This window comes from Arvicola amphibius, chromosome 5, assembly GCF_903992535.2.
Source record: "Arvicola amphibius chromosome 5, mArvAmp1.2, whole genome shotgun sequence".
NCBI lineage: Eukaryota > Metazoa > Chordata > Mammalia > Rodentia > Cricetidae > Arvicola > Arvicola amphibius.
Window position 1 is genome coordinate 17,380,841 of NC_052051.1, and position 20,844 is coordinate 17,401,684.

A 20,844-nucleotide genomic window follows, 5' to 3' on the forward strand; every position below is an offset into this window, starting at 1 on the left:
TGCAGTAGGATGAGAATCCTGAGGAAAACAGCTTCAGGGAAGCGTATGGAAAGAAGGAAGACTGGGTGTATGTCAGGTTTGTTAGAGTTGCATCTGTTTGGAGTTGAACCTGTTTCTTTGTTGAACTAAGAGCTATAGAAAGTGGGAAGTTAGTGATTTTTTTTTTCTTTTAGGGAACATGAACCTTTCACTCAACAAATGCTCATTGAACATTTTACCAGAAGCTTGTGAGATTCTGGACTCTAGGAGTATAGCATGAATAAAATGGCTAACTTCCCAGTGTTGTGTACAAAGAGGGTAACTGGAAGTAAACTCATAACCCAAAAGCAAAATGCATGTGTCAAGAAATAGGATTACAGTAAGATGAGAAACTGAAGATGGGGAGATGCTGTTCCTGTTAAAGAGAATAGAGAAGGCATCTCCGAAGAGGCCATGAGAATCTAGAAGGAAGTGAATATATCTGGGGGGCAGATACTCGGTCTCTGTGGTCATTTCAAAGTAATACATGTAGTAAGCTTGAATTTAATGCTTTATATAACAGAAGTGCCCAACCCTGGAAGATGAAGTGTTACCATTCCAATAGTTGTTTACCACCATTATTTATTAAATCCGTATCTAATACATGCCTAAGGGGTTCAAATGACTCTGTGCTTAAAATACTAGTTTATTTATGTTAAAATCTTAAAACTCGTCTCAAAATTCAGGTTTTCTTCCCTGTGGCCATTATACTTTGGTCCTTTATCATTCTTTCCAACCAGCTTCAACCACCTTCCATCTGGAACCTGTGACCTTTGTCAGGGCGGACTCTCAGGAACTAGTCCTCAGGAGTGCCTCCACCCTCCCTGTCCCTTAGGGTTGGCAGTACTAATAGCTGCCATAAAGCTTTTATTCACTGAGTAGCAGACACCATAGATTGTCACCCTCTACTTCTTCTAAACCCTCTGAGATAGGTGTCACCATTGACAGTCAAGATTCCTGTCTAATCACTCTCAGAGGTTGGACTTAAACTCTGCCTTTTGATACTTCAAACTCTTGATATTTAATAATACCTTTAAATTGCTACAGGTCTAGTGAAGCAGTAATGACCTTGTCCAGTTTGTGCTGTGTGGGTAAATAGGTGATATCTTGTTACTTTTTATTCTGCCTGACAGTTCAAACTGCATCATGCCAGGGAAATGAAGGCAACAGGTCACATAACATCCACAAATCAGAAAGATGAGAACAAACTAGTGCATACCTTCCCCATGTTCTGCAGTCCAGGGTTCCCTGGAATGATGCCACCCACAGTTAAGATGGGTCTTACCACATCAGTTAATGTAATAAGGTAGTTCCTCACAGTCGTGCCCAGAAGCCCATTTCCCAGGTGATTCCAAATTCTGTCAACAATTGTCAGTTAACACTAAGGATCATAGCAGGAGAGTAGGAAGCTGAGGGAATTTTCACCTATAGAATTCTCTTTGTGATTGAAAACCCAGGTTCTTAAACTGTGGGGTTATATAACTGTGTGTTGGGGAGAGTCCCAAAAATATTACAGCAGCAGGTTTCTGGGGGCTGGAGAGAGATGGCCTATTGGTTAAGAACACATAACTGCTCCTGCAGAGGTTTTGAGTTTAGTTCCAAGCATCTACAGCAGGTGGCACACAACCTCTTGGAACTCCAGCTCCAGGAGATCCAATACCTTTGGTCTCCTGGAACTGGAACCTACGTGAACATACCCACATAGGATGATGGCAAGTTAATTCAGAGTCAGATGTGTAATGAATCCAAGGTGTGTCTGGTCGTACCTGCCTGTATGCATTCCAGCCTCACTGCAGCCGTGGTTCTGAACATAGCACACATGCTAGGCCGTGTTCACACTGTCACTAACATAATGCCCTCAAATACTGCCCCAACACCAAGGCTGAGATTCAAGACTGTTGTGTTATATACTGTCCTTAAGTGTGGATTGCTGCTCTTTTAGAAGCATAGTGGTCTAATTACATAAAACGAAGACTTACTATTTTCCTGTCATTCCTCAGCATGTAAGTATCAAATTAGTAATCTTTGAATTGTATTATTAGAATGTTTGGTTTAAAAACTGTTGTTTGAGGCTGAGTGTGGTGCTATATCTTTAATGCCAGTGCTTTGGGGTGGCAGAAATCTGAGAGTTCCAGACCAACCAAGGTTATTATAGTGAGGTCCTATCTTTTTCTTTAATTTTTCTTCATTTTAAAAAAGATATTTATTTTGTTGGTTTTTACATTCCACCCACAGTTTCTCTTCCCTTCTCTCCTCCCAGTCACCCACCCACCCCATCCACTTCTCCTCCCTTACTCTTCAAAAAGGGGCAGGCCTCCCCTAGATATCAGCTAGCCATGGTTTATCAAGATGCAGTGAGACCAGGCACCTCCTCTCCTATTAAAGCTGAACGAGGCAGCCCAGTTCTGGAAAGGGTCCCAAAAGCAGGCAGCAGATTAAGAGACAGCTCCTGCCCCTCTGTTGGGAATCCCACAAGCTTCACAGCAGTCACTGACATGCAGCGGGCCTAGGTCAGTCCCATGCAGGCTCCCTGGTTGTCTGTTCAGTCTCTGTGAGGCCCTGTGATCCCAGGTTAGTTGATTCTGTGGGTTTTCTTGTGGTGTCCTTGACCCTTCTGGCTCCTGCAATCTTTCCTCCTCTTCCTCAGGATTTCCCAATCTCCACCACATGTTTGACTGTGGATCTCTGCAGCTGTTTCCATCATTTGCTAGGTAAAGTGCCCCTGATGACCATTGGACGAGGCACCGTTCTATAAGAATAGCCGAATATCATTAGGCATCATTACAGTGACTTTTTTTTTGCCAGTTATATCTGATTTTATCCTTGGTCTCTGGGCTATTCTACTTCCGTGTCCTAGCCCTCTAGGCAGTGTCAGGGGTTACAACACCCTATCTTTAAAAACAAAATTAATTTATTTTTAAATTGAAATTATTTAAATGATACTTGTGGATTAATTGTTGAATAGTGTGAGCTTGATGTTTTTCTATTTTTAAGTGTGCATAGTACAGCATTGAAGAATTTAAAAATGGCAGAGACACTAGTGAGAAGAACTTTTGAACTAGTGAAAGTAATGCAGAATGTTCTTATTGGAACCTGGCTCAGTTTTTTTCTTAATGGAAGCATTATAGTATGGTGAGCATAGGAAGGAATGGGAACATTTACATTGTTTGCCTTTTTTGCCAATATATCTTTTTGGAGAAGGTAATTACATGCTGTATTTATAAGTATTAGGATACAGAGAGGAGGATCCTAGAGTCTGTCCAGTTGTCATGCGATTTAGAAGTTAGTTTTTCCCCTGAGACAGATTTTCTGGTTTACACACTCAGGGCTTTCAGAAATATATTACGTTATGCTTTGTAATTAAGTGCTGAGATTTTGAAATTGCTATTTTATTTGTTCTTTATTGAGACTCGATCTAATCACAACTTCTGAGTGAAGGCGACACAGCCACAGGGGCCATAAAAGCCATTTTAACTGTGAGCAGAAGCACAAGCCATTCCTCTACAGGAAGATCAGTTGTGGGATTTATTTGTTTGCTTGTTTTGTGTTTTAATGCCATCAGGAAACCTGAAAAAAAGAAGAGGTAGTTTAAGAGAGAATGTTTATATTGTGAGGTGCTTAGGAGCATGTTTTGAAGTGTCTATTCAACACTTAGTGATGTTTTGTGGGCTTTATTGGGGTTGGTAGAATTTTTCTGTATTAATGATTTCATTTTATTGAACAAAAGTTTTAGTATATATTTTTAGTAATTGTATCCTTTTTATTAGCTGAAATTACTTTCTAAAGTTATTTTCAGAATTTGTGGTAGTTTGTGAGATAGGTTGAGAATATTGATTTTCTGCACTGATCTGGAAATACATGGTAGTGCTGGCTAAGAATGGCATTCTTCCTGAGTCTAATAGTTTAAAGTTGGAATTAAAGGGAAAAAACAGTTACTATAATTCACCTAGAACTATATTGAAATGTAGGAAAGAATATTGTTTTAGGCTTTCCCTGCTGTGATTTAGAACTGTTACTCTTCATCTGGGATTGATGGTCATCTTGGGGTGAGTAATTGTTGCCTCAGTGCTGACTCTGACTTACTTAGAAGCATCATGTCCTCATAGAAGTTCCCTTTCCCGTCTGAGCGAACAGTCTGTCTCCCTGCCTTGCCTGCTTTCCAGCTTGTTATCCCCTTGGCCCTGGTGCTCTTGGCAGACAGCAGCACCCTGATAGATAAACTAGAGCAGGTTACCTTAAACTTTGTCCACTTGTAACTCTAGAATGTAGGCATATAAAATTTACTGATAATAAATTATAAGGAATTTACTTTAAGGCCATTTTTGTCATGCATATAATTTTACCTCTTACAAAGATGAAAGCAAATTACATACCAATGAGATAGTTGTACTTGTTTATTTTTACATAAAGATTTAAATTCTTGTTGAATATATGAGACTGAAAGGCATAGAGGATCTTCATGGTTTTTCAGAGGTGATTTTTTTTTTGTCTGCATGGATGTTCTATGTACGCATATGTATATGTGTTCAGACACATGCATGCCATGGCATATGTCAAAGTCAGAGAAAAAATTTGGATGTCGTTGTCTTTCTTGTTTGAGGCAGGTTTCTTTTTGCTTGTTCTGCATGTTTGTGTCTATGCAGGGTCTTTCTGTTGTTAGCTTCTGTGCTGTAGTCTTCAGGCTAGCTGGCGGTGAGCTTCTGAAGATTGCCCACTGCTTCAGGTCTTGTCATAGCAGTGCTGGAATTAAACAGCTCATGCTACTGCACTTAGCTTCACAGGTTCTGGGGGTTCAGACTCAGATCCTCGTGTGTGCACACGAGCATTTCATCCACTAAGCCATCACCCTAACTCCTGAGCAACAGTTTGATTTTATAATGCTCATTGTGGAGAATGCTGCTTCACGTAAATGCATAGTACATGACAGAAACGTTTAGGGCCTTTGCAGAAATAATTGAAAATTTTGCCCTGATTACAACCCAAAATTTGCTAAATTGCTTTTTTATGAAACTCGAGTCAGCAGCACTTAAAAACAAATTAAATTCTAATATAATACAATCCAAAGATATACTAATTTGATGTTTATATGCTGGGAAATGATAATAGGAAATACTAAAGTTTTAGTTTTCTGTAAGAAAGCCATTGTGTTTTGATCTAAGGAGAAAACCGTGCAGGTGTGAAAGCACTGTAGTGCATAACATAGTTGTGTTCCTCAGTGCCCTGCGGTGTGATGCTGTGTGCAGTGCAAAGAGCAAACGTTCCAAGCCAAGGCTGCAGCGACGCAGGCAAATACTCCTAGGAAATCTGCCTTCATTATACATTGATTCTGACTGATTTTTGGTAGTTGCAATTTAGAAACCTTTTAAACTGTTGCCAGTTTTATTGTGACCACTACCTTTAGTTATGTAACTATATGTCATCATAGCCCATAGCTTAAGAAGTTGAAATTCAAAGAAAACTTTTAATTTTAAAAAATAATTTTTGTGGTAAATTGAACAACTGTAATTATATATTTTATGAACTATGAAGTGATGTTAGGATTTATTAATATAATATGAAATAATTAAATTGAGCTAAGGAACATATAGCCACTACTTCAGATACTTACTTCATTAATTATAACGGTCTACTAATGCCACATATCACATTCATATAGATGGGATTAATTTTGATGTGATTGTATGCGTCTGGTAAAATGTTAGGCAACATTTAAATCTAGCCTAGAGCCAGAAACCAATATTCTATGATCCCGCTACTGTTTGTGTGTAAGGATGGGAGACCCAAAGGTAGTACTTGTGGTTAGTGAGGCGAGCAAGACCAGGGTTCCTTCCTGTCCTGGAAAATGAGCTGCTGGACTCTTGAGGTGCTCAAAACTGATTGAGGAGGACTGTAACAGAAAGGCCATCGTGGTTGGAGTGAGGATGATGGCTTAAGACCTGAGTAAAATGAAAGCAGTCCTTTAAACAATGAATTATTGTAGTACAGCTTACAAAGTAACACATTTTTATGGTTTTAAAGCATCTGGTAACATAGGAAAACTTACAATGAGATGAAAGAAGAGTACCATCCCCTACCCAACGTCAGTCCCTGTCCCACTCTTAGACAAAGTTACTTGAAACCATTGAGGTCTCTTTTTTATTGTCTGTATTTCTGTTATTAGAATGATTTGTCTGTGGTATTGAACTTTTATTTCCCCAAAGGGTGAAGCTTAACCATTTGTACCCTTTCCTCCTATCAGTAAAGTTATACCATTTATTTTTGTTTCCCCTTTTGGTTACCTGCTAGCTTTGGTAAGCCAGCACTTTTTATAAATTACCTGATTTACAAAAACAGTATCTCTTACTTCATCCCATCTAGAACAGTAAACTGGGTCTGGTGAGAGTTAGGTGTAAACTTAGAGGTCTGGGTATTGTTGTACAGTTATCTGGAGTCAATCTTTAGTATTTTTTGGTGAGATTTATCATAATCTTTGCCTTTTATGTTTTATAGAAATAAATACCTTCCCTTAAATTGATGAAAATGAAAATACAGAAGAAAGAGAAGCAGGTAAGTGGTCCCGTTTCTCTTAGGTGTTTTATGTGTTCGTTGTACCGTATGCCTACTAAAGAGGATAGGCTAGCAGTGTGGGCTCACATTTTAACCTCTGGTAGTTCCCTGTTGTCTCTGCGTGACTAAGGCATGAATTTCCCCCTTTGTTTCAGTCATGTTCATAGTGGAGCAGTGTAATGGAGCTGTGACTGAGAATGCTGCAAGCTAGCCCTGTAGAAATGCTTCCTCTTTTGGAACAACTTTTTAGATTTTTCTGATTGATGTGACCAATTCTCTTTAGTTTTTATGTATTAATTATTTTTGGAGGTTTAGTTTGCTAAAACATTTCCCTCACATTGTGTGTGTGTGTGTGTGTGTGTGTGTGTGTGTGTGTGTGTGCGCGCGCGCGCACACACATGAAGTAGGTACACATGTCATAGCTTATGTGTGGTGGTAGGAGGACAAGTTTGTGGAGTCACTTCTATTCTTCTTCCTTTCTGGGGAGTTTGGGGGCTTTAGAGTTGAGCTCAGGTTGCCAGGCTTACTCTGCAGGTGCCTTTGCCCACGGAGACACCTCATTGTCCTAGAAGCATTCTTTTTGTTGTTATTATTTTGTTCTTGTTTTTTTTGAGACAGGGTTTCTCTGTAGCTTTGAGTCTGTCCTGGAACTAGCTCTTGTAGACCAGGCTGGCCTCGAACTCACAGAGATACACCTACCGCTGCCTCCCGAGTGCTGGGATTAAAGGCATGTGCCACCACCGCCTGGCCCCTCTGATGACTTTATATTGGAAGGAACCTAGAGAGTATCAGTCAGTGTGGCTTACAGAAGTGAGATGTGGAGATATGCCTCTGACTCTTATACAGTCTGTCTGATGGGTGGCCTGTAACATGAGGGCCTGCTTGTCGGGGTTTCTGTCCTGCCCAGTTCCCACAGCAATTTAGCCCCAAAGAAAATCATACAGAGGTCTCCAGAAGATTAGAATCTGATTGGCCCATTAGCTAAGGCTTCTTATTAGCTCTTGTAACTTATAGTAACCCATTATTCTTATCTATGTTAGCCACATGGCTCAGTATCTTTTTCAGCGGGGTAGGTCACATCCTGCTTCTTTGGTAGTCTGGGCAGGACTGGGGAAAAGAGCTTCTGTCTTCCCAGAATACTCCTGATCTTATTGCCCCATCTCTACTTCCTATCTGGTTTTCCCAATTGTACTTCCTGCCTGTCTATCAGCCAATCAGCGTTTATTTAAAACATGATTGACAGAATACAGACAATTCTCCCGCACCAGTGGCCTTTCTTTTTATAGAATTGGATGATAATCTAGCAATGGGATAGTGGTAGTGGTCTGAATTCCTGTCTTGCACTGGGACCCCATGCAAGGTTGTCGAGTAGAACTAGCCACCCTTTCTTTCCTTTCTAGTCTCCTTTGGAACCCTAGTTAGAGACAGGGGATGTGGGCTATCACATACTACCCTTTGGATGACCCTTGTAGGGGAGCATGATTTGGAGAAATGATTCTCATCAGTGTCAGTTATTCACAAGAAAAGCACTAATTCTAGCTAAATATTGGATTTCTCTTTTCTGGTGCCACAGTGAACTGGAAGTTGTAGGTAAGCACCACAGAAAAGGTTCACCTGCAGGGAATTGATCCTGGGTTCACTCTGACAGGCACCTGGAGCTGTGTACAAGTTCTTCTATTACTGCTACATTTATGATGAGGAAGATGGGAAGAACCACGCATCCATCCAAAACCACCATTTAAATGCATTGTCGAATATATCCCAAACCCTCAAAAAATTGTTATTTATGATAGGCAGGCTTATAGTTCTTAAGGCAGTTCTCATGTTTAGTTTTTAAACATTCTTTAAGGCGAACTATTATGTATCCTTAGAGAGATTTTTATTTTAAACTTAGAGTAATGATTAGTGAACAGAATGGAATTTCTGTTGTTTGGGATGTGTTTTCTGTTTCCGGTTGGATTGTTGGCTTCTGATTTGTATTTGAAATAGTCTTGATATAGATGTATAGGTTTGTGTGTAGTCCAGACTGATGTTGAACTTGATATCAGTTTGCGTCAGCCTTATGAGTGCAGGACTATAGGGTGACCCTGCTGTGCCCTGCTGCAGAGTGTGAATTCTACTTGAAAATTACTGTTAGCTGTGCTGGGGTCAGGTTGAATAAATAGGAAGAACTGATCCTGTTGCTTTCGTCAGTATTTGACACTGGGTCATATGGACTATTGAACTGCAAGAAATTCAGCACATAAAAATAGAATACTGGAGTCAAAACAATCTGTAGGCTCTAGGACTGAGAATGTATCACACAATTTAGGGCTAGATCGAAAGGGCTTCAGTTTTCATAGAATGGGATTGAAATTCCTCTTGGAAAAAGTTCAGTCTCATTTTTCACAGTGTGAAAAGTAATTAAATGATAGTCAAATACTTAGTATTTGATATATCAAAAGCAAGCAAATCTTTAGTGTGTAACAGTGTGAATAGCCGTCAAGCTTGCTTTAACCGTGATACTGAAATGTTAGAAGAAAAACAAAAAAGGCTTAGGCTGTAGCTTGGTGCTAGAGCATTTGCCCAGCATGTACAAGGGGAGTGGGGAAGTCTGTTTTAAAAACATCCATTCTTTTTTATTTAAAAAAATATTCATTTCTTTTAGTTTGTTTTTCCATTTCTTTGAAGAAAAATGGCATGTAAATGCATTCTGATCTTGGAAATTTCTCATTTCCCTGATCAAAATTTTATTGAGGAAAATTAAAATGAGATGACAGATTTTTACAAGTTAATCAAAATTCAGCAATAAATAATCATGCTTCTTATTAACTAGAAGGGGAATAACAGGTGGCATGCCAAGAACAAAGGCTTTAGAAATTGACTTTGTATTGCCAAAGGAAATGTTACCCCCCCCTGCAAAAAAAAAAAATAGGACTGTGAAAAATTAATCTCTTGCAGTCTTTTTATCTGTGTTGATGAAAATAACTAAACTGCCTCTAAGAAGTGTGTGGAGTTTAATTACTGAGATTACCAAACAATACTAGGCGGGCAAAAATTGGCTAGGGAAATAAGGTGTGAATTATAATGATTAAAGCCCAGCTTTTACAGCTGAATATACTTCTTAAGGGGAACACACCTCACCTTAGTGAAAACAAACTGTGCTAATTTTTTTTTCTTTTTAAACTCTCAGCTCCTTGTTTGCTACTAAGAAGTATAAAATATGGCAGATGAGATGTGATATACAAATAGTAAGGGTAAAAGGTTTACTTTAGTAATCTAGATCAATCAGTCCAGTTTTTAAAAATGTTTTATTAAAACTTGGAGCTATAGCCAGGGAATAAAGTAGACCTGGTGACTTTCAGAGACCCTTGCTTCCATGGACAAGAGCTGAGCAGGCATAGCCTTCATTTTTAGGTCCTCGAGAAAACACAAAGTTGGTGGATTGGGAAGAGTAATTCAGATGAGCGGTGGGACTCTCAGACCTTGAGACAGCTAGAGCATACTTTCTTCCCTGGAGTGAATATGAACATGAATTACTCACTAAGCAAATATTGCTGAGTTTTTCACATTTATTTGTGCAAGAAATATTTAAGTTCTACCTCAGGCCAGGTTCAGCATGACTTAAATGTTTTCTAAAGAACTGTATATAGTCTGATTATAGAAAGACAGTTGAAGTAGGGCATGGTACATGCCCCAGAAGAACCAGGATTTTACACTGTGGATGGAAGGCCGGTAGTCTGGTATTGGAATATAGGGACACAGGTAGTATTGGCCCCACCAAAGAATTTGAGTAATTTAGAAAGAGTAAGGTCTCTGGGGTCAGCCAATTCACTTCAAAGAAGTAAACAGGGAAGGAAGAGAGTAACTGTAGATAGATTCAGGAAGTGCATGGTAGTAAAGGAGAGAGGGAAAGCCTAGGGTGGAGTGCTCAATTTTGGTGGTGGCAAAGGTGAACTGGAATAAGCATGGTGTATTTAGCCAGCTTCCATGTTCCTAGCACAGTCTGTCTTTGTCTTCTACAGCCAGGGGTGGGACGGGGGTGGGGGGTATGGGGGTGGTGATGAGCTCAAATCTCTAGGAAGGTGTTTGCTGCCTGAACTATTGCCCAGTCACAAGCCTTGGTTGAAAATAGTGAGGAAGAATAAGAACATTGGTAATAATGTGGATGAGTAAACAGTTGATTTTGAGACTTCTCAGTATCCCTCAACAGAGCAGGACTAGCGTTATTCAGACCTTCAGTTTGTTTGCCATTGGAAGCCCCTTTCATCATATTTAAGAGTGATAGTAAAACCAGTTTAAAACATTGTCTTCATGAGTCAAAAGGATTTAAAATAGACTTTCTCCAACTCACCCAGAGAGCATTGAATTCTTCCTCTGTCTCTTCATATACCTTCACAGGATTCCTGCCCCACCCCCAACAATTCTAATTGGTTTTGTATTCTGAAACATACACTTGAGGCAAGAGTGAGGCCTGGGCCCAGACGGCTGACTCTTTGCCTCTGTCGTACACGAATGAAGCAGGACACTCTAACCCCAAGGTGAAGACTTATGGCCCTCTCAGGAGAGGAAAGTGAAGTGTATCTGTTGATGGACCCACAGACAAGGATGGGACCAAGGTGGCTTCTGCTCCTTGGCCTTCTAGGCTCTTTGGCTTGGCTAACTGTCTTTGCTTTTTTTTGTTCTCTCTTACTCCCCTGGCCTTTCTTTCTTCTAGTTCTTCACTCCAGTACCTCTGCCTCCATTGTCCTCCTTCCATTATAAAATATCAGTTTCCTCTTCAGTAGTACACACTTATGCTGTGTGTGTGTGTGTGTAAACTTGTCTTTAGACTTAGACGTTTACCTGTGATAATGGACTAAAATGGGCTTTCTTAGTTTGAGACCATTACCTTGGACTATAATCTTTTCATTTGTTCTTAAACTTTTTAAATTAAGATGAATCTCATTCTTCTAGATTTCATTGTTTTCCAGGACTGTTGTGGGTTAATAAGCTTGGATCAAAGGAACACCATTGTTTTTGGTTTTTTAACAGTTAGCCCCTTTCTCCTTTATTTTTTGCTTAGTTCCTAGACTCTCATCCCTATGTAAGTTGATGTAAAGTAAGTTATTGTTGAGTCCCTTGTGGTCTGCTGTCCTCACCCTGTTCCTCCTGGAGCCATTTCAGAGTGCAGACTCTGGCACTGGATTTAGCACTCAGACTTTTTGTCTCCCTCTGGCTCAGAAGTACGTGAAAGAAATGTTTTTGTCTTTTGTGTTTTTTGCTCCTCAGAAATCTTAGCCTAGTTCCCGACATAAAAAAAAAAAAAAAAAAAAAAAAAAAAACTTCTCAGGACTACTGACCCCAAAATTTACATTTTATATTTCTATTACTAGTATTTGCCTTTCCCCCATTATAACATCAAGCAGTTATGTTCTTCCCCTTTTAGAAGTGCCACCTCTGTCACTCTAGGAATTTAGCCTTGGCAAGTTGTGTTGTCTCTTATCTGTAAAATTGGTAGAGGTTGAGGGGGCGGTCCCTAGATAATTATCTATGATTCCAGGTAGTGGAATTTCACAGGCAGTAAAGAATTACCTGACTTTTCCCAAAGCAGTATATACAGTTATATTTAATAACGTTTAACCAAGTCTCATCTGGCTGGTCTGGTGGCCTAATAATCTGTCACTATTCTCTGGGAGGTCATAAATACACATTAGCCTTTTGCTACAATTCCAAATCTACAGCCCTCCTCACTAGCTGCTGCTTGTCCAGGGTACATTCCTTACCATCACTAATTCCCACTTCTCCCTGTACAGACTGGTATCTTTATACTGACCTTGTTAGAGTCCTTATGTCATCCTTTATGTTTATATAACGTGCAGTAAACATTAGCAGCTGCTGTAGTTATTTTCTCTGTATTTAATTCTCTCTGCTACTGCCCACTTCCATCTTCTCTGATAAGCCTTGTCCATGAGTAAAGAGACTTTGTCATCAGGAAGGAGAAGAGACAGGGTCACTACCCTCGAGCAGACTTATCTCGGTGGAATTCAGTCTTTTGGCTTTGAAAGATTTAGTGAGCAAATAACTGTTTCAATTTGTCCCCTCTCTTTTTAAAAATTTATTTTCAGCTTCACACAGATATAATGTGTATGTATACATAATGCTCTTTGATCAAAATCGCCTCCCTTATTTTCTTATCCCTTCCCCCTTCATCAAATCTTTTCTTCTTCCAAAGTCCTCCTATATTTAAATCTTTTTTTTTTTAAGTTAGAATTGCCTGCATTCATATGGGTAGAAGTTTACTTACTTTGAAGAGAGACAATACCCTAGTGACTCTATCACTCACAAATATGACTCTACTTCTCTCCAGCAACCATTAACTGTTATTCCTACAGCTCCTGGGGTAGGGATAGGGCTTATGAAGGCGGGTAGCCACCACTGCTGTGAGTTCATGGGTGCAGCAGCTGTGTCCTGTCCAGAAGATAATATTTTGTAGGATTCTTCCCCATCTTTCAGTTCTTAAATGGTTTCTACCCCTTCTTCTGAGCTCTTCTCCAGACTTGCAGGAGGTGGTAGAGATGCCCTTTTTAGAGCTGAGTACTGAAGAGTCTGTTTGTTCACTCTTGTACTCTTAAAAAACTTGATCTCTAAGGACCAGTGTCCCCGGCACAGAATTCATTAATTTTCCCAGTATGAGCACGTAGCAACTTCCCTTTTTTTCTTAAAGTACGGAGTCTTGAAAGAACAACTGTTGCCCATAGGATTTAGGCATGTTTATTTAGCAGGATTTTACTTACTGTAAAGATCCAAAAGAAAACCTTTCTTTTCTTCAGTGTTTTTCTCCCACTAATCTCAGTACTGCATTGTGCACCTCAGACTGTGGAAGAGCACTAGAAAAGAAGACAGGGTAGCATGCAGCTGAATTTGCAATGCTTTTATTCCCACTGTGGGCCAGGAAGTATGGGTACACGTTGGGGAACCAGCACACTTAAGGAAAGCCACATCACGTGGGCAAGTGTTTGTGGTATATAACATGCTGAACCTCTTATAGGAGAGCAGGCACTCACAAATGGTGCTGTTTCTAAACTATCACCAGAATGCAATTTTTCCATCTTCCTGGAAAGCTTCTTCTCCTTCTTGGGCTCTCCCAAGGTAATTTCTTTGTTCTAGATCAAGGAAAGAGTGCTATCCTTGGAGCTGGCACTCACATTATTGGACCATTGGCAATCTTACTTTGGTTATGAAATTGCAAGTACTTTTTGGAATTCTAGACCTGAAAGTATGAGATGAAACGTCCACCTCTGAAGTATTGTTTCCTTAAAATTGTTCACGGTGTGGGACTGTGCTTTTACTTAATGATACTCAAAAGTGGCTTTGAAATTTCCTTTTTAGTGCTACCACAGCACCTGTGACATACTCCTTCTGGCATTGGTTACAGTAAAACTCCCTCCTATTTGGGTACTTTGATTTTTGCAAGTGACCAAAGGTATTTGGGATTGAGTCTAGTAGCTGAGTTCAATGAAATACAGAACAAGCCTAGTTTTAGTTATTATCAAAAGTAAAACTTGTAGGCCATCAAGATGCCTCAGAAGATAAAGGCACTTGCCACCAACCCTGATAGTCTGAGTTTAATTCTCCAGACCCACATGACGGAAGAAGAGAATCAATTCCCACGAGTTGCACTCTGACCTTTGTGCCTATGGATATGCACATACAAATAAGTAAACGTAAAAAAAGGACAAGTTGGAATGATTCCACTTTCCTTGTTCAGAATCAGCGCAGTTCAGTGTTGATACTTCTTGGTCACTAATGAATTTTGAGAGGTAGAGGAGTGCATGAATCTTGCCTTCTCACCCCAGACACTTGCGTTAGTTCATGACCAGGAGGTTTCAACATACTTGAGTAGTAACGTTGTGTGTGAGTATCATTAATCCCATTGCAGGTCTCTGTAGTATGCCTAGGATTTGGTGGCATCTAAAGGGTTTTTTTTTTGTAGAAAACTATTTAATTTATATATATATATGCGCATGCCTGTTTTAGATAAAATAATAAAAAAATCTCAGATTTCCTCATAGAAAAAGTCCTTCAAATTTTTATAAGTTAATTATATATTAAGAATTTGTTTGATATGTTATATGAGTGTGCATGCCATGGTGCATGGTAGAGGTAAAGGGCAATTGGTTCTCACTTTTCGCCTTTACAAGGGTTCTGGGAATTAAACAGGTCCCAATTGAACACAAGCACCTTTACCTATTGAGCCATCTCAGTGGCTCATATTCTAACTTGTAACATATCAACATCATGCCACTGCTGCATAAGGCCTCAGGTTGCTGTGTCCTGTTTGTACTGTATCCCAAGGCCTAGCGTACTGGAACTAACACATGGTGGGAACTCAGGTACCCACTATATATATATTAACTGAATCATTCAAACCTAATAACAGTCTTTGTATGTATGGAGCAGCAAAGAAGTAATGTGCTTTTTTTTTTCTCTTTCACAGTTGTCCAAGTTAAAATCTTTGAGTCACTCCCCAATGTCAGATGCCTCTGTTAATTTTGATTACAAATCACCGTCACCATTTGACTGCAGCACTGATCAGGAAGAGAAAATCGAAGATGTTGCCAATCACTGTCTGTCCCAGAAGGACCTTTATTCTACTGAAGAAGAAGCTGATACCCTTTTCTCTAGGAAGTTGATATCCCATAATGGGATGGAGGATAGTGGGGGCAGAGGTACTGGAGTGAAGAAGAAACGGAAGAAAAAGGATCCAGGAGAGCAAGAGGGAACAAAGGGAAGCAAGGACAAGGAGCCCAAGCCAAAGAGGAAACGAGAACCTAAAGAGCCAAAAGAACCCAGGAGGGCCAAGGAGCCGAAGAGGGCCAAGGAGCCCAAGGAGGCAAAGCAGAAGGATGGTGTGAAGAAGCCCCGGAAGCCCCGGGAGGCCTCTGGTACCAAGGAGGCTAAAGAGAAGAGGAGCTGCACTGACTATGTATCCAGGACGAAGTCCAAGAAGGCCAGGTGTGTACTTTCCTCTTTGCCCTTGACTTCATCGGGCTGTGTTTCTCTTTGCCAGTAGCCTAAGCTCCTGGGCTCGACTTGACAACACCTCTGCTGGTCCAAGCTTTGTACCTCACTTACATGAGACAGTGAGGGGGATAACTCTGGGCATTAATGGAAGGTGTTGTTTTCTAATTTAATATATGAAATTCTATTTAAAACATTGTACTTTTTGGAAACTCTAAGAATTGCTAACGTTTTTCAGAGTCCTACTAACTTTTTAGTCTATGTACTTAGTGTTTAGCATTCTTTATGTGGTGGCTGGTATCCTATCTCAGCTGTGCATGTACTCTTTACATGCCTTGTGGATATGTTCTTTATGTCCTGTTAGCTTTCAATCAAAAGTGAACCTTCTCTCACCTCCTAGTCATGTAATTTGGTATTCAGTTTGTATTAAAAAAGAATTTAATACGGGTTGTGGTGGTGGTGTATACCATTAGTCCCAGCATTTAGGAGGCAGAGACAGGCAGATCTCTAAGTTTGAGACCAGCCTGGCCTACAAAGCAAGTTTCAGAATAGCCAGGGCTACACCGAAAAACCCTGTCTCGAGAAAAAAAATAAACAAAAAATAATTTAAATGTCAACTTGTCTAAAGTATACTTCATAGGACATCCTGGGTCTGATAGTGGGGATATTTAGACAGCAGTGGTATAGAGGCAAAGGTACACAGCCGTAGGAGTATTCTGGCAGAACCATGAGCAGACAGACTGTGTACAAGAGAACTGACTTTCCTCCCCAGGCTCCATGCTCTATTGCAGGATTATTTCTGATCTAGTTCCTTAGTGCAGTGTCTGGCACAGTCCCTGACCCTTCCATAGCTGCTCAGGCAGTGCTGGATAAATGAAGCTAGACAAGAACAAACTGACCTACGTAGGTCAGAGGCCTAGGTGCAGATTCACCATACAGTGTGTAATGGGGGAGAGCATGCAGCTATGGTGCTTCTCACACAAATTAGTATTTGCTGTTTGCATACAAATGGGATGTCTTTTTAAAATCATTACTGTGTGATATTGTATTTAGACTTTTTGAGAAAATATAAAACAAAAAAATTATAGTCCCTAACTCAAAGAACTTAAATTTCTGAAGTGTAAATACAGAGGCGGGGTGTTTGTCTGTCTTTCTGTCCTATCATAGACTGTGAAATTGTAGGGGTTTGGTGTGAATGTTGAGAACATAGCATAATGAGGCTGCCAAACACCTGGGTTGGGTCAGCGCATGAGGAGAAGTGTGTTTAGAACGTGTTTTAGTGCTGATAACTGCAGCTCAAATCTGCTTTGTGGTTGGTTTATTTTTCAGAAGGATGGTTTGTCAGGACCAGATAGATAATTCCTAATCCAAGTTTCAATGTTACTTCATAATATTCACTCACGGGAATTTCATTTTTACCTATCAAAGAAGCTTGAAGGTCAGTGGATCCTAGGGTTGTAGTTAGCGAGAATAGTCATAAAATCCTGTCTACCTTGGAAGACCAAGAGGGGCAGGTAAAGTTGGTATTCAGACTAACGGAAACCATAGAAGCTTTATTGCTTATTTAACATTGGAAGGATACTCTGATCTCCAGTATGTGGGTGGGGTGGTATAGTAATTTTGACTTCTGCCAATCATACACTTGTGTGTTGCTTTGGGGAGCATATATATATATATATATATATATATATATATATATATATATATATATATATGGTAAAGGAATTTTCAGGGTAAAGGTTTAAAGAAGGAAGGTCAGACTAGTGGAGTTAGCCAACTGTAATGAATCCTAAGCATTTGAGAATTAGGGTAACTAGAGGAGCGGTCCTCTGTGCTTTGGAGGATAGTGGAAGGTTACGTTTCTGGACTCACCAATGTTCTACACTCTCATGTGTACAATTCTATTGACATCTCCTTAAAGAAATTAATACTGACATTATATAAGATTTAAAACAAGTTGATAACATATAGACATTGTTAGAAATTCCATTTCAGGAAAGTAGGGAGTTATTTCATGAAATAAAGTTGAATATCGCATGTAGAGGCAAAATCAAGATTCTGACTGCTGAAGATCTTAACGGCATTAGATGAAAAGAGTGTAATTCTGATCTAGTTAAACCAAATGAATGAGTTGGGGAAGTACTTGTCCTTTTACAGCTATTAAAGGACAGTGAACTCTCTAGCTTTAGAAATCCAGGACGCATCTTTTGAGTGCATATTGACAGGTAGATAAAGATGGCCATCTCTTTAGAAATATGGGCAAGTTACACAGGCTTTGTCTGTGTGTTAGGGCTGTGTACACTTGTAATAATACTCTTCTGTGTAGCCCATATAGGGTTTTGAACTGTTTAGCCTTTGATTTTTTTTCTCTGTATCTTTGTAAAAATATTTTGGTTCCTTTAATTAATAATTGCACCAATCAGCATAACCAGTTTTTAGTTATGAAAGGATATTGATTTTTAAAAATGTTAGTAATTAAGTCTCAATTGTATGCGTGCATGCGTGTGTGTGTGTATGCGTGTAATTTATTCTTGTAAATTGGCTCAGTACTTGTTTTTATTTGAACATTTATTGATTCAAACCCTGGGTAATACTTGATGATTCACTGGTTGCCTGGGTTACTACAGGAGCATGGCCCCCAACTTATAGACTTTTGGTCTTTTCTCCTCTTTACTACAACCCAGCCAGTCTTTCTGAAGCATTAGCATTGCCTTTTTATGTTGTCAGTCACGTCAGTGTTAAACCCTTTTTTCTGTCTTGATTCTAAATCAGCTGAGAAGTGGCAAGCAATAGAGGTCCAGTGGTCAGTTTTATTGATAAATGGGCCAAATAACTCACATCGCCTTGTGGCCGAAATCAGACTTCTTGTTGGTTACTTCAGTTAAATGCATTCCTGTAACTGTAGGCAGAGAGGAGATGGCAGCACTGAACCAGGAATCCTCCCCATCTCGAGTCTGGCCTCAGGTCGGTCCCCAGTTAGAGAAACATCTCCAGCATTGCACTCTTCTGAAGAGTAAAGCGTGTTTTCCCTGAGAAAATAGAAGAAAAGGGGATTTCTTCTTTAGTTTATATTTGCATGGGAACTTCTGGTAGTTACAGTTGCCTTCAGAGCAAACCTTTTCCCTTACTCAAGAATTTGGAGGTCTGGCTTCTTCCTTTAATTCTAGCAGCAAACTCCCCAGCTATACTGCTTTCATAAACCCTTGATATTTGTTTTTCTTGTAGATTGCTTTTGCTGTTTCTCCCATCCATAATGTTTTTTTTTTTCCTGCAAGTATCCCTAGTCCTTTTTGTTCTGTAGGTCTGAATGCAAAATGTGCTTATATATCCCTCTGACTGGATCCTTTATTGTCATTATAAATTATGGGCTTTAGATCTCAGCATACCGAAAAGGATCTAGTTCAGCCCTATCATACTGTATTCTGGGAAGTAAAGAACCACAGAGAAATGATTTTTCTGAACTCATTCCCAATATATATTGTAAACTCAGGCCTCCCAATTTTTTGTCTTATATACTTTTCTATGCAACGGCCCTCTTAATGGTTAACTTTGATTTTGGTGTATATATTGCTTGCTTCTCAGGATCACCATACCTTTCTATCCCTTGTTTCCCCAGGGGCAAAGAAATTTGTCAGATACAAGTACAGTATTCTACATATTTAATTTGATTGTATTCAAGAACCCTTTCCCCTGAAAATAAGATGTTTGTTAGATACCTTATGAACTTGTCGATATTTGGTGGTGTTTCTGCTTTCTAATTAAAAATAGGAGTTCTAAAATAAAGAGATGGCTCAGAGGTTAAAAACCCATGCTCCTCTTGAAGAGGACCTTACTTCAGTTCCTAGCAGTCATGTCAGGCAGCTCCTGCTTATAACTCCAGCTCCAGGGGAGCTGATTTCCCTATTCTTTCATCTTTGGGTGCCTGTGCTCAGGTGCACAGGCACACATACACATAATTTTAAAAATATTTATTTAAAATAAAAATGTTTAAGAAATAATAATAAAAGATAACTGACTTGTCCAGGACAGACTGATGAGCTTCAGTATCAGCTCTTCAGGTTTCCATGACTAAGGTCAAGAATGAAAATGGAAGATCCCTTGTCAGAAAAATTTGTAGGGATTGGCTCCTTTTCTGCAGAATCTCATTGGTATTCTTTTAAGGACTAAAACGGTTCCAACTATTTTTTTTTTTTTTATGATTCCATTTCCTTTGAGAGGCAGCAAGCAGCAGACAGTTGAACGCTGTAGTGATATTTTGTATTTTAACAAGTAAAGCTTCCCTGAAGATCAGAGGGCAGAGCTAAGCCGCTAGAGGTTAGGGAGTGGAGGCACACACCTTTAATCCCAGGAATCAGGAGACAGGTTAGTTCAAGGCCACCCTGGGTTACTGGAAATTGGTCCAGTCTAAAGGAGAAACAGAGCTCACACAAAGGTGATTCTAGCACTTGGGATCATATGCCTTTAATCCCAGCACTAGGGAGGTGGAGAGAGGAGTGATATGGCTGTACAGAGAAAGGAATATAAGGCGGGAGTAGACAGAAACTCAGATGCAGTCTAAGGTTTGGTGGAGACAGTAGCAGTTTGAGGAGACAATCTGAGGACAGGAGTTCCCCTTCAATCTGAGCATTGGTAGAACTAAAAAGTCTCTCTAATGACTATCTGTACTGCTTCTCTTAGGTCTCAGATTTCATCCCCTAATATCTGACTCTAGGGTTTTTTATTATTATTAATAAGAACAATTAGAATTCGTGCCACAAAACATGTCCTGGACCTAAACAGTGTGTATTCCTGGGGATTTCTCTAGTGCCAGGTTTCTTGCTAGCCTCATAATGGCTCCCTCAATCAATATATCTCTTTTCTTATTCTCTATACCTGTCCTTTCCCCATCTTGACTATCCCATTCCCTCAAGTTCTACCCTTCTCCTTCTCCTCTCCTCTTCTCCTTCTGTCCTCTCTTCTTTCCCCACCTTTGTACTCCCAATTTTCTCAGGAGATCTTGTCTATTTCCCCTTGCCAGGGGGACCTATAATATGTTTCTCTTAGAGTTCCCCTTGTTACTTAGCTTCTCTGGGATCCTGTACTATAGTCTCATTATCCTTTGCTTTACAGCTAGTATCCACTTATGCGTGAGTACATACCATGCTCATCCTTCTGGGTCTGGGTTACCTCATTCAGGATGTTTGTTTCTAGTTCCATCCATTTGCATGCAAATTTCAAGATGTCATTGTTTTTTTTACTTCTGTAGTACTCCAGTGTATAAATGTTCCACATTATCTACTCTTTGGTCGAGGAGCATCT

At 39.8% G+C, this 20,844-nt stretch overlaps 1 protein-coding gene across 4 annotated transcripts in view; it reads left to right on the forward strand.

Annotated features, from left to right (window-relative positions):
- Chd6 (chromodomain helicase DNA binding protein 6) overlaps nucleotides 1–20,844 on the forward strand; it is a 178,089-nt gene that overhangs the window by 36,047 nt on the left and 121,198 nt on the right. For all 4 annotated transcript variants that reach the window (XM_038332118.1, XM_038332120.1, XM_038332121.1 and 1 more), the window contains exons 2-3: nucleotides 6,508–6,564; nucleotides 15,023–15,540. In XM_038332118.1, the coding sequence (XP_038188046.1) occupies nucleotides 6,532–6,564; nucleotides 15,023–15,540 (551 nt within the window). In that variant the 5' untranslated portion in view covers nucleotides 6,508–6,531. The remainder of the gene's footprint in view (nucleotides 1–6,507; nucleotides 6,565–15,022; nucleotides 15,541–20,844) is intronic.